The sequence below is a fragment of the Octopus bimaculoides genome, chromosome 27, assembly GCF_001194135.2.
Source record: "Octopus bimaculoides isolate UCB-OBI-ISO-001 chromosome 27, ASM119413v2, whole genome shotgun sequence".
In the NCBI taxonomy this organism is placed as follows: Eukaryota; Metazoa; Mollusca; class Cephalopoda; order Octopoda; family Octopodidae; genus Octopus; species Octopus bimaculoides.
In genome coordinates this window covers 4,045,262-4,057,229 of record NC_069007.1, presented here as the reverse complement: position 1 = coordinate 4,057,229, position 11,968 = coordinate 4,045,262, and the positions used below count along the sequence as shown (strand labels likewise).

General features: G+C 38.1%; 2 protein-coding genes across 3 annotated transcripts in view; one reads left to right on the top strand and one right to left on the bottom strand.

The window, feature by feature from the left end:
* The window catches only part of LOC106879173 (progranulin), a 19,940-nt gene that overhangs the window by 7,255 nt on the left and 717 nt on the right, over nucleotides 1-11,968 (top strand). The window contains exons 3-6 of one of the 2 annotated variants that reach the window (XM_014928617.2): nucleotides 910-1,041; nucleotides 2,301-2,453; nucleotides 3,381-3,608; nucleotides 7,997-8,290. In XM_014928617.2, the coding sequence (XP_014784103.1) occupies nucleotides 910-1,041; nucleotides 2,301-2,453; nucleotides 3,381-3,608; nucleotides 7,997-8,290 (807 nt within the window). The remainder of the gene's footprint in view (nucleotides 1-909; nucleotides 1,042-2,300; nucleotides 2,454-3,380; nucleotides 3,609-7,996; nucleotides 8,291-11,968) is intronic. The other variant, XM_014928618.2, reaches the window with a different exon arrangement.
* Nucleotides 8,151-11,968, bottom strand: part of LOC106879172 (little elongation complex subunit 2) — a 24,985-nt gene continuing 21,167 nt past the window's right edge. Inside the window, exon 17 of the mRNA XM_014928615.2 lies at nucleotides 8,151-8,727. The gene's annotated coding sequence lies outside the window, so the exon portion shown is untranslated. The remainder of the gene's footprint in view (nucleotides 8,728-11,968) is intronic.

The following is an 11,968-nucleotide window of genomic DNA, read 5'->3' as shown; positions in this document are numbered from 1 at the left end:
ATATATATACAATGGGCTTCCTTCAATTTCCCCCTACCAAATGCATTCACAAGGCTTTGGTCAGCCCAAGGCTATAGTCTAGTGGTTCCCAAACATTTTCGGGCTGCCGCCCCCTTGACACCCAAGCCACATTCCTAATGCCCCCACCCCAACTAACCATCACAAACATAGACCCCTTTCTGGAGCAAATTCAAAACAACTGCATTTCACAAATAAAACTTAACCTAATGAAGCCATTATTTTGTTGCTTTTACATGAATCACCCCACTTCAACACCCCCTTGGAACTTTCCACCGCCCCCAGGGGGCAATACCACCCACTTTGGGAACCACTGCTATAGTAGAAGACACAAAAGGGACCAATAGAGTAAGTACCATGCTTTAAGAAAAAAATGGAAAGTTCTGGGGTTGGTTAGTTTGACTAAAATTCCTCACGGTAGTGCCCCAACATGGCCACAGTCTAATGACTATAACAAGTAGACCATAAAAGATACAAGTATTGCATCTGGTTTATAACCTCACCCAGTTTAAATATTTTATTCTGAAGAAAATTCACAACCCCTCTAAACATCAACTGCCCCCTAGGGAGTTGCTATTCCTTTTTGAGCATCACAGTCAGATACTAGCATCCAGGTTAAGAACACTGGTGTAGGGTGCATGTTATGGCAGCTTTTGTTTTTCATTTTTTGACTAGTTTCAACTCAAGAGCTGCAGCCATGCTAGAGCACCGCTGTTAGGAAAAGTTGCCAGCAGACAGCTACAGAGAATCGAAACCTGTACCTCTCAGATACCAGCTGAGTGCTCTGTACCTTTTAGCTATGTGGCCCCTTTGGAAATTATAATAATTATTTGTTTCGTGTATTTGTACAATCTTCTTTATATTTCATATTGTTGTACTTTCTTGTTCCAGGCTGAATGTTGTTCAGACAAGACCCATTGCTGCCCTGAGGGTTATGCCTGTGATGTGAAAAATGGTCAGTGCATAAAGGATGGAATCAAGATTTCATGGCAAAATGCTTCATTGACAACAAGGAAGCACAAGGTACCTTGTATATTTTATGTAATTTTTTTCATATCCACAAACTTGACTTAAACACTCAACCATGAATGCAACTGGCATGGGTGTGATATATGCATATATGTACATGCATGCATACATATATATATATATATATATATATATATATATGTGTGTGTGTATATATATATTGGCTCTTGTGCGGGTGGCACATAAAATACACCATTTTGAGCGTGGCCGTTACCAGTACCGCTTGACTGGCCTTCGTGCGGGTGACACGTAAAAGCACCCACTACACTCTCTGAGTGGTTGGCGTTAGAAAGGGCATCCAGCTGTAGAAACTCTGCCAAATCAGATTGGAGCCTGGTGTAGCCATCTGGTTTCACCAGTCCTCAGTCAAATCGTCCAACCCATGCTAGCATGGAAAGTGGACGTTAAACGACGACGATGATGATGATGATACCATCCCACATGAGACCAGCTGGGAAAGATGTTTTCCTGGGGTTAAAATATAGTAACACATTTCTGTATTGAACAGCCATGTTATAGTGGCCAAAATATGTTACTTGATGGTAGTAATGTTATACTAAACTTTCTGTAATCTAGGACAGTTATAAGTGCCACGCCTAAAAAGTCTCAACATTTCCGGAATATATCTCATGAGAGAGAAATTAGTATCATATAAAAGTGCTTTGTATTGTTTCATACATTCCTGGTTTTATTTTTAGTCAAATAACCAAAACGAACTATTGTTGGGTTTTTTTTCAGTGGAAGGGGTTGTCTTCCACCTCACCACCACCACCACTCTACATACACAATCAGAACTTTTTCTGAAATTTAAATGAAAATAAATTCAACTTTACGATGAAAGTAAACAAAGTTTGTTCTTTTTTAGAAGTGTTGAGATGTATTGTAAGAACAGAAATAAATTTATTTCTCAAACGCGTGATAATGCTATAAATAGCGAGATCGGGATAAATTATCCATTTATTGCAGAAAAATACGCTACTGGCCAGCTATGAGACTCGAACTCACATCTCTGTGATTACGCGTCAAGTGTTTTACCATTAAACTCTAAAATTGCAGAAGAATTCGTTGCTGGGCAGTTTAGTTTAATGGTAAAACACTTGACGCGTAATCACAGAGATGTGAGTTCGAGTCTCATGGCTGGCCAGTAGCGTATTTTTCTGCAATAAATGGATAATTTATCCTGATCACGCGTTTGAGAAATAAATTCATTTCTGTTCTTAATTGAAAATAATTTTGAAAATTTATCTTTTCAGCCAACCAATGATGTTGGATTTGTCAACAAACTGAACTTTTTCGACAGAGTTTTTAGCCATGAAAGAACTTTGAAAAGGACTCCAAAATGCCAGTCGAACCACACAGTTTGTCTTTTAGAGAATAATGACTTTGGTTGCTGCCCTTATCCAAATGTAAGTTATTTACTGAATTTTGTCTCCACCCCACTATCTCTCTCTCTCTCTCTGTCTCTCTCTTTCTCCTTTCATCATGATGATAGGGATTGTTAATGACTTTTGCATTGGTCTCATCTTGTAATTATGGTCATGTTGGAGCATCACCTTAAAGAGTTCTGGTCAATTATATTCACCCCAGTGCTTTGTCTGGCTCTTGTTTTATCAGTTTCAAAAGGGGACAAATACCAAAAGACCCTACTTGACCACACAGCCTAACCTTATATAGTCTAGCAACCCTTACCTGTTTCAAACAAGGTCATATCTCCCCATGGCTAGACATGTTTTTGCAGACATGGCTGTGTGGTAAAAAAGTTTGCTTCCCAACCACATGGTTCCGGGTTCAGTCTCACTATCTGGCACCTAATTTTTAGTCGACTGAATCAATCCCAGTGATTTTCGCTTTTAAGCCTTTGTCGATCTCTTTTGCTAAACCGCTGGGGGAAAAAAGTGAAAGGCTGCCCCAGACTGCTTAGAAGAGATATGGCAGAAATGTTAGCACGCCGGGCAAAATGCTTAGCGGTATTTCGTCTGCCGTCACGTTCTGAGTTCAAATTCCGCCGAGGTCGACTTTGCCTTTCATCCTTTCGGGGTCGATAAATTGAGTACCCGTTACGCACCGGGGGTCGATGTAATCGACTTAATCCCTTTGTCTGTCCTTGTTTGCCCCCTCTATGTTTAGCCCTTTGTGGGCAATAAAGAAATAAGAAGAGACATGGGTTCAAATTCCACTGGATTTTTTTAACCTAACATTTACATGCTATCATTTATAGCTTTATCCACTTCGAGATTCATCATTCCAAAAAAAGAATATATATTTCTATGTTTTTTCACCTTTGACCTCCTTAATTTCCATTTCCCATTGACGTTGCTTGTTTTTCTCTGCAGGCCATCTGCTGCAGTGGTGGTGAAGGTCTGTGTTGTCCAAACGATCACACATGTAATGTGAATTCTAAGAAATGTGAGAAAAGCGCCACAAAGGTCGCCAGAGCTGAGGACCCATTGCCCAAGCACCTTTCCGACCAAATATGTCCTGATGCACAGACCTCTTGTACAAGCAACATGACTTGCTGCCCTTTAGCTGATGGAGAATATGGTTGTTGCCCATTCCCTAACGTAAGTTTTCTTTTATTCTTAAATGTTTCCGGTCATCAGACTGGCCATATTGGAGCAGCGTTTTCAAGAGTTTGATTTAGCACCATTAATAAAATTGAAACCTTTGGTGATGATAATGGTAATTGTAAATAGAATGAAATAAATGTGTGATAATAAAACGAAAATAGTAATAGTAATAATAATAATATATAAAATTTTAAAAAGTATTAAGTTAATCATTAAGTAATTAGTTAATATTATTATTAGTAAAAAGTGTATTCATAATGATGATGATATAGATAGCTAATAAATATCTAATATTGACGAATAAAATAAAACACTACACACATACCACTCACATATACATATGTGTATATATATATATATATACACACACACACACGCACACACACACCACTCACATATATATATATATATATACACACATACATATATATATACACACACACACACACATATATATACACACATATATACATATATACACACATATATATATATACATACATAGTTAAAATTAGCACACCAGGCGAAATGCTTAGCGGTATTTCGTCTGTCTTTACATTCTTAGTTCAAATTCTGCCGGAGTTGACTTTGCCTTTCATCCTTTCAGGGTCAATACATTAAGTACCAGTTGCATACTGGGGTTCAATCTAATCGACTCCCCACCACCATAAAAATAATTTCAGGCCTTGTGCCTAAAGTAGAAAAGAATATACTTGGCAGTATAGTATGGTTGAAAAATGAAATATTGTTTTCTTGCTGGCAGGAATATGTTTAATTTGGGATCTGCCATGCTTGAGAAGACTTTTCAAGCCAAGTGAAAGTGTAGATGTGGCATTTAACTTTCACCTGTGCCATTGACATATATAAAGCACTCATTACACTCTTGGAGTGGTTGGCACTAGGAAGGGCATCCAGCTGTAGAAGCCATGCCAAATCAGACTGGAACCTGGTGCAGCTCTCCAGCTTAGCAGTTTTCAGTTAAACCATCCAACCCATGCCAGCATGAAAAGCAGATGCTAATTGATGATGATGACGATAATGTAAATTGGTCTATCTCATAGTGTTATACCCCTAAACTAGTTGATGGGTTGAATGTGGTGCTGATGAAAGCAAAAATGAACATCTATTCCACAAAGAATGCATTGGAAAAAGGCTTGTGAAGCTGTTTCTAACTCCTATTAAAATTATTAAGTTCTTTAGGACATATTCACAATGTAAAATTCCCTGGAAGAAGTTATTATTTTGTAATGTAAAAACTTAAAACTTTCTCACTCTTCTTCCAATTCCTAATCTACTAATATTTTATGAAAAAATGAAAAAAAATATTACATGTATTTCTTCCAGACTGTAATTAATTCCATCTTCAATGAAATATCTCATTTTATAAAGTATTTAATTAAATAAGTGACAGGTCGTGTCGTGCTGAGGATTTCTAAAAAGAACAAAATAGTACGAGATATGATTTCTAACAACTAAGAAATGTTAAGAACTTTGTATTTAAGTAAACAAGAACATTTAAAATGTATCCCTTCTTTTCTAATAATTCCTTAATTTTCAAATTTCTAATCCTGCCTAGTACTATGACAAAATGATTTCTCCCCCTCGTAATAGCTGTAACTGTCAGAGGGATCACATGTCTGCACTTCATAATCGTTAACTAAAATATAATTGCAGTAAACTACTGAAGTAAAAGAAACATAAAAAATACAAAAATATAGCTGCTGTCTCGTTATACTCATCATCATCATGGCATTGGTTTGTTGTAAAGTTCTGATATTGAAACTGACATCTTTCCCATAAACCAATTTTGTCAGTTGCCTCTACGACTGATTCTACATTTTCTAAGCAATTTTGGAAATGAATAACTGTACCAAATAGTAACAAAAGAGGAAATAACAGTAGTTATATCATTGATGTTTTCACCCTGTCTCTAAAGGGGTGGGGTTGAAGTTGCTGAAGAGGTGACAGGATGTGTGACACAAGATTTCCAAACAAAGGACATTAGATAAGAACGGTGATAAACACATGAAGAACGAATATATATTGTGTGTGTGTGTGTGTGTGTTTATTTGGCAAGGAAGAAAAAAAAAAAAAAAAGACCATCCTTAAAAATAACAGTATCTGTTTCAACACATGATTTCATATCAAGAATCTTGCAACACAAATTGATAAGCATACTGAAGTAATTAGATTGTGCTGATAGTTTCCTCCTGGTCAATCTGTTGGGCTCCACAGCATGTAAACTATTATATCATACATATATGCAGACATTCAAATAACTTGAGAACAAAGTTTTTGATTATTCAAACAATTTGGTAATAACATTGGGAACATTTATATCACCGTAGCAGCCAGTGTCTCCTAATCTAGGTTCATCCTCATTATCATAGTCAGTGGTCTGTAACAACTAATCAAATTCTTCCAAATCCGATGCTTTTGGTTCAAATCGATATGGTGCAATGTGTCGGACATCTTCTTTGTTGATGTCGTCAAAAGACGACTCTTCAAAAAACAAACGAAGGTCAATATCTACTGAAGGAATGGACAGCATGATCTCATCATAGTGATGCTGACATCACATGCAGTTGCTACTAAGCTACTAATTACTTTTGAAGTCTTCTTTGAACAGTCAGATGTCAGTTTACTTGGAAAGAAACAATTCAGTTATTAACGAAGAGGTGAAATTAAGGCATGCAAGATTTCACAGCTCTAGCATCTACCTATGAAATTTTCAGCCCATCCTCATAGGTCCTAACTTTGTTATGTCTGTAAATGTATTTTTAGCCAAGACTGGGCAGCCAGAGACAGTATGATTTATTGTTCCTTCTCCATCACCACATATTCTGCAGTTACTTGTATTTTTCTTCATTATGTGTTTCTGGATATGGCAGAAATGTTAGCACGCCGGGCGAAATGCTTAGCAGTATTTCATCTGTCTTCGTGTTCTGAGCTCAAATTCCACTAAGGTCGACTTTGCCTTTCATCCTTTCAGGGTTGATGAATTAAGTGCCACTTACGTACTGGGGTTGATCTAACCCTCCCCCAAAATTTCGGGCCTTGTGCCTAGATTAGAAAAGAATATTTTAATATACAAAAGCTGCAAGCTGGCAGAAACATTAGCATGCCAAGTGAAATGCTTAGTGGTATTTCATCTGTCCTTTTAGGGTTGATAAATTAAGTACCAGTTACTTACTGGGGTTGATTTAACCAACTGGCTCCCTCCCCAAAAATTTCGGGCCTTGTGCCTAGAGTAAAAAGATTGTGTTTCTGGTGGGGAGGCTTTGATTTTGTGTTACAATTAAAAATCCTTCAGTTTCTGCTTTCAGCCCTTTGTCTCCCAGTATTTGCCATGTAAGGGTTTTTCTTGCCATTTTTCTATCATGGAATTTAGCAGTTCCAATTTAATCTTAGATTTTAGTTGCTTTACACCTTTTATTACTTGTTCTTTTCTTCATAGTTCTCAGATATTATGACCTCTTTCTTGTATCTTTTATCTCCTTGGCAACAGAAAACAGTGTTTTGTTTTGCTCATGTTCCATGGTTATTTCTACCAGTTTTCATTGGTTCTCAGATATTTCTGTAATCTTTTTGTGGATATTTTATAGAAGTTTTCTAAGTGTATAAGGCCTCTACCACCTTCAATTTGTTGTATATATCTTTCTATATTAGATTCTGGGTGATGTATTCTAAATGACCTCAATATTTTTCTATTAAACCAACTATTAACAAATTCAACAATGAAAAATGCCATTCAAAAACATCTAGAAAAACATATATACCTCAAAAACCCTATTCGAAAAATCAATAAATAGCAAATAACATTAAAATAAATCATAAGAATAATAAAAATGATAATAATAAAATCAATGTACGTATCTAATCTTATAATAAAATATCAAATAAATATAGAATAATATATATATATACACATATATACATATATATACATATATATATAAACATATATATATAAACATATAAATACATAGTGGACTAAATTGAAATTGAAACCGTATAATAGCGAAGGTATTATCTCACATTACAACAGAGATGTTATTGTTTCACTTTTGACACGTTATACCGGAACAGTGTAAGAGATTGCTCTGTGCTTGCATTAGGCAAGAAGATGAACATTTTTTTGATCCATGACATTGCATGGACCCTAAGTAAGACACGTGTAAAATTTTAATGAAATCTGTTGGGTAGTTCTCGAGTTTTAGTGATGCACACATACAGACACACATTCTTAGTTTTATATATATAGATATATTATTCACTGTTTATTATATAGAGATAATTCTCTAGTGTTATACCATAGTCCCAGTGATTTTCTTCTCCCTCATCTGTTTATTTAACATTTCCTTTACTATCCCGACTGATAGGCGGTTTGTTGTAGTGACCATCTACACTGCTGTCCGCAAAATAGCATCTGCGATATGAGCAGCCAAACCTGCATTTTACAGAACGATACTAACCGTCTTACTAAGGGCTCTGCTTACGATAGAACTCAGTGGAGAATGGTGTCCCAAGTGAAAGGCGGCAATTTGGCACCATCAGAAGCAGCGGCACTGCCTCTTGTGAAGGATACTCTGTGTCCTGACAACAGTTCATGCTCTGAAAATGACACTTGTTGTGCCATGAACACTGGCGTCTGGGGTTGTTGTTCCTACACACATGTAAGTGATTTTACCATTGATTCAGTTACTTGTTGTCGTTGTTGTTGTTGCTGTTGTTGATTTTAGTTTGCTTCATTTCTGCATCCTCATCATTTAGTGTCCATCTTCTATGCTGGCATGGGTTAGACGGTTTGGCTAGAGATGGTAAGCCAGAGAGTTGCACCATACCCCAGTCTGTTTTGGCTGGATGCCCTTTGTAATACCAACCACTCTGCTGAGTGTACTGGATGCTTTTACATATCGCCGGCTCGGGTAGGCTTGTACATGTGACCAGCAAGGGTACCTTCTATGTGTCACCATCATGGGTACTTTTAATGCATTACTGGCACAGGTGCCGTTTACATGTCACTACCACAGGTACCCTGTCCGTGTCACCAGCTCCACACAAACCTGTGCTCATCAGTTGGTTATGATCTGTAAACAGTTTTGAGTTGGAGCTGGAAAGAGAAGAATGGACACACAATGCACACTGAATCTGTAAAACGGAATAGAAGAAGAAAAACACAATGCACATGTCAAAATAAAATGGAAAAGAAAAATCTTTTCTACTCTAGGCACAAGGCCCGAAATTTGGGGAGAGGGAGGCCAGTTGATTAGATCAACCCCAGTACGTGACCAGTACTTAATTTATCAACCCCGAAAGGATGAAAGGCAAAGTTGACCTTGGCAGAATTTGAACTCAGAATGTAAAGACAGATGAAATACCTATTTCTTTACTGCCCACAAGGGGTTACACACAGAGGGGACAAACAAGGACAGACAAACAAATTAAGTCGATTATATCGACCCCAGTGCGTAACTGGTACTTATTTAATCGACCCCGAGAGGATGAAAGGCAAAGTCGACCTCAGCGGAATTTGAACTCAGAACATAGCAGCAGATGAAATACTGCTAAGCATTTCGGCCAGCTTGCTGCCTTAAAATGGCAGAGAATGAAAGCATAATGCCAAACTAGTCATGTAACTATCTGTATGCCACACCTGACTCCACTTTCACACAGCTTTACTGCAATTTTCCAGTTTTACTCTTTTTGTTTACATGTTGTTGCTTTTTCCTTGTTTGTTGTTGGAATATTTTGTCATGTCGATCGATGTTGTCTGTAAAAACAAGCAACCTTTTTGTCTTCTCCTGAGTACTAAGGATAATCTCTCCTCAGTGCAGTATAATCCTTTTTAAGAATTACTCAGAACATAATATATTTGGTAATGCTATAGATATCGTCTAGCTTTGGAGTGAAATAAACCCCTTCGGTCATGACTGACCATGGGATTGCACCTAGAAAGTTACCCTCCAAAGCACAAGTCTGGGCAAGGTTGTTTGTGGAAGATTAACAGTCGGCCATATCAGCATCCCCTCTCCACACCACCAATGTTATCCAAGGGAAAGGCAAAAGGGGCTGATACAGCTTGGCACCAGTGACGTCACAACTCATTTCTACAGCTGAGGGAACTGGAGCAACGTGAAATAAAGTGTCTTGCTCAAGAACACAACACACACTCCAGTCTGGGAATTGAACTCACTACCTCATGATTGTGAGCCTGATGCTCTACCACTGAGCCATGTGCCTTCACAATGACAACATAATAATTAAGTCAAATTTTGGCACAGGGCCAGCAATTTTGGGGGAGTGAGGTAAGTTGATTGCATTGACCCTGGTACTCAACTAGTACTTATTTTATCAACCCCCAAATGGATAAAAGGCAAGATGAAACATACACACACACACACACACATATATATATATATTTATATATGTTGTTGTTTGTTCCTTCTCAAGCCATGCCTGGCTCATAGAGGTCATTTTCTGAGTTTCATATAGGCTTCCCACCTGGACAGGACCCCAGTCCGTCGCAGGTGAGCTGCTAGATGCAGGAGGAATGAGCAAGAAAAAGTTGTGATGAAAGAGTCAGCAGAAGTTCACCATTACTTTCTGCCGGAGCCGCGTGGAGCTTAGGTGTTTCACTCATAAACACACATTGCCTGGTCTGAGATTCGAACCCATGATCCTTCGACCGCAAGTCTGCTGCTCTAACCACTAGGCCATGTGCCTCCACATATGTATGTATACACACACATACATACGACGGTCTTTTTTCAGTTTCTATCTTCCAAATCAAGGCTTTAGTTGGCCCAAGGCTATGATAGAAGATACTTGCCCAAGGTGCCATGCAATGGGACTGAACCCGGAACCATGTGGTTGTGAAGCAAGCTTCTTTTCATAAAACCACACCTATACCTATATATAGTATACCCTCAGACCTTCTATGCATGCAGTATCGTTTATTTCTTTTTCTCTGACATCTTTTAATACTTTTTCTTCTCTTTGATAAAGAACATCACCCAAAGCGTTAGGTTCCCTTGTTTCTTCTTTTACTGTATTTATCTTCGTTGTATACTGCTTTGATTGTTGTTCTTTTGCTTTATATTTTTAACCTTTTTCAGTCTTGTACTTTCACTTGTCTCACAGTGTATTATTTGTCTCCTTTTTGTTTCATAATTTTACTTTGTTATTTGTGTGATTTTTTTCTGTCTTTCTATGTATCTATCTATTGATTTATGTATCTTTTACCTGTTCCAGTCACTAGACTGCATTGAAGAACTTTTAGTTGAATGAATTGACCCCAGTACTTATTCTATCTTATACACCAGGCAAATGCATCACATGCAGGTGGGGCCCAGTTAGAATTTTCTTTAGGTTGAGTAGCCCATCCCACTTAAAAAGTCTCTGAATAAGAGGTGTTTAAGGATGATGAACAAAACACCCATGTTTGCAAAGGTGAATTATTCAAACCTCAAAGAATTCCTCTCGACACATGGCTATGATGCTCCCCCACTACTGCTGCTCATCATCAGAGATGCACATATCATCAGCCACTAAGGGACATGCTTAACTGGTTAAGGTTAAATAACTGACAAGCAAATCTGTGGGATTGAGCAGAATATTTGCTGAGGTCCATCTTTTTATATCAAGACAAAACAGTGTACATGATAACACTTCCAATCCATTAATATCAGAAGCCATGAGGGCCACTGCTTGGTACTGTATCAGGGTATTTATTATTATTATCATCCTCATGCTGGCAGAATCATTAGCATGCCAGGCAAAGTGCATAGCGATATTTCTTCCATCCTTATGTTCTGAGTTCAAATTCCACTGAGGTTGACTTTGCCTTTCATCCTTTTGGGGTCGATAAATTAAGTACCAGTGGAACACTGGGGATCAATGTAATTGACTAGTCCCCTCCTCCAAAATGGCTGCCCTTGTGCCAAGATTTGAAACCATTATTATTATTATTATTATTATATCTGTGCAAATGACAGTCTGGTCTTGTCTGTTTTATAATTTTGGCACTCCGTCGCTTACGACGACGAGGGGGGTTCCAGTTGATCCGATCAACGGAACAGCCTGCTCGTGAAATTAACGTGCAAGTGGCTGAGCACTCCACAGACACGTGTACCCTTAACGTAGTTCTCGGAGATATTCAGCGTGACACAGAGTGTGACAAGGCTGACCCTTTGAATTACAGGCACAACAGAAACAGGAAGTAAGAGTGAGAGAAAGTTGTGGTGAAAGAGTACAGCAGGGTTCGCCACCATCCCCTGCCGGAGCCTCGTGGAGCTTTTAGGTGTTTTCGCTCAATAAACGCTCACAACGCCCGGTCTGGGAATCGAAACCGC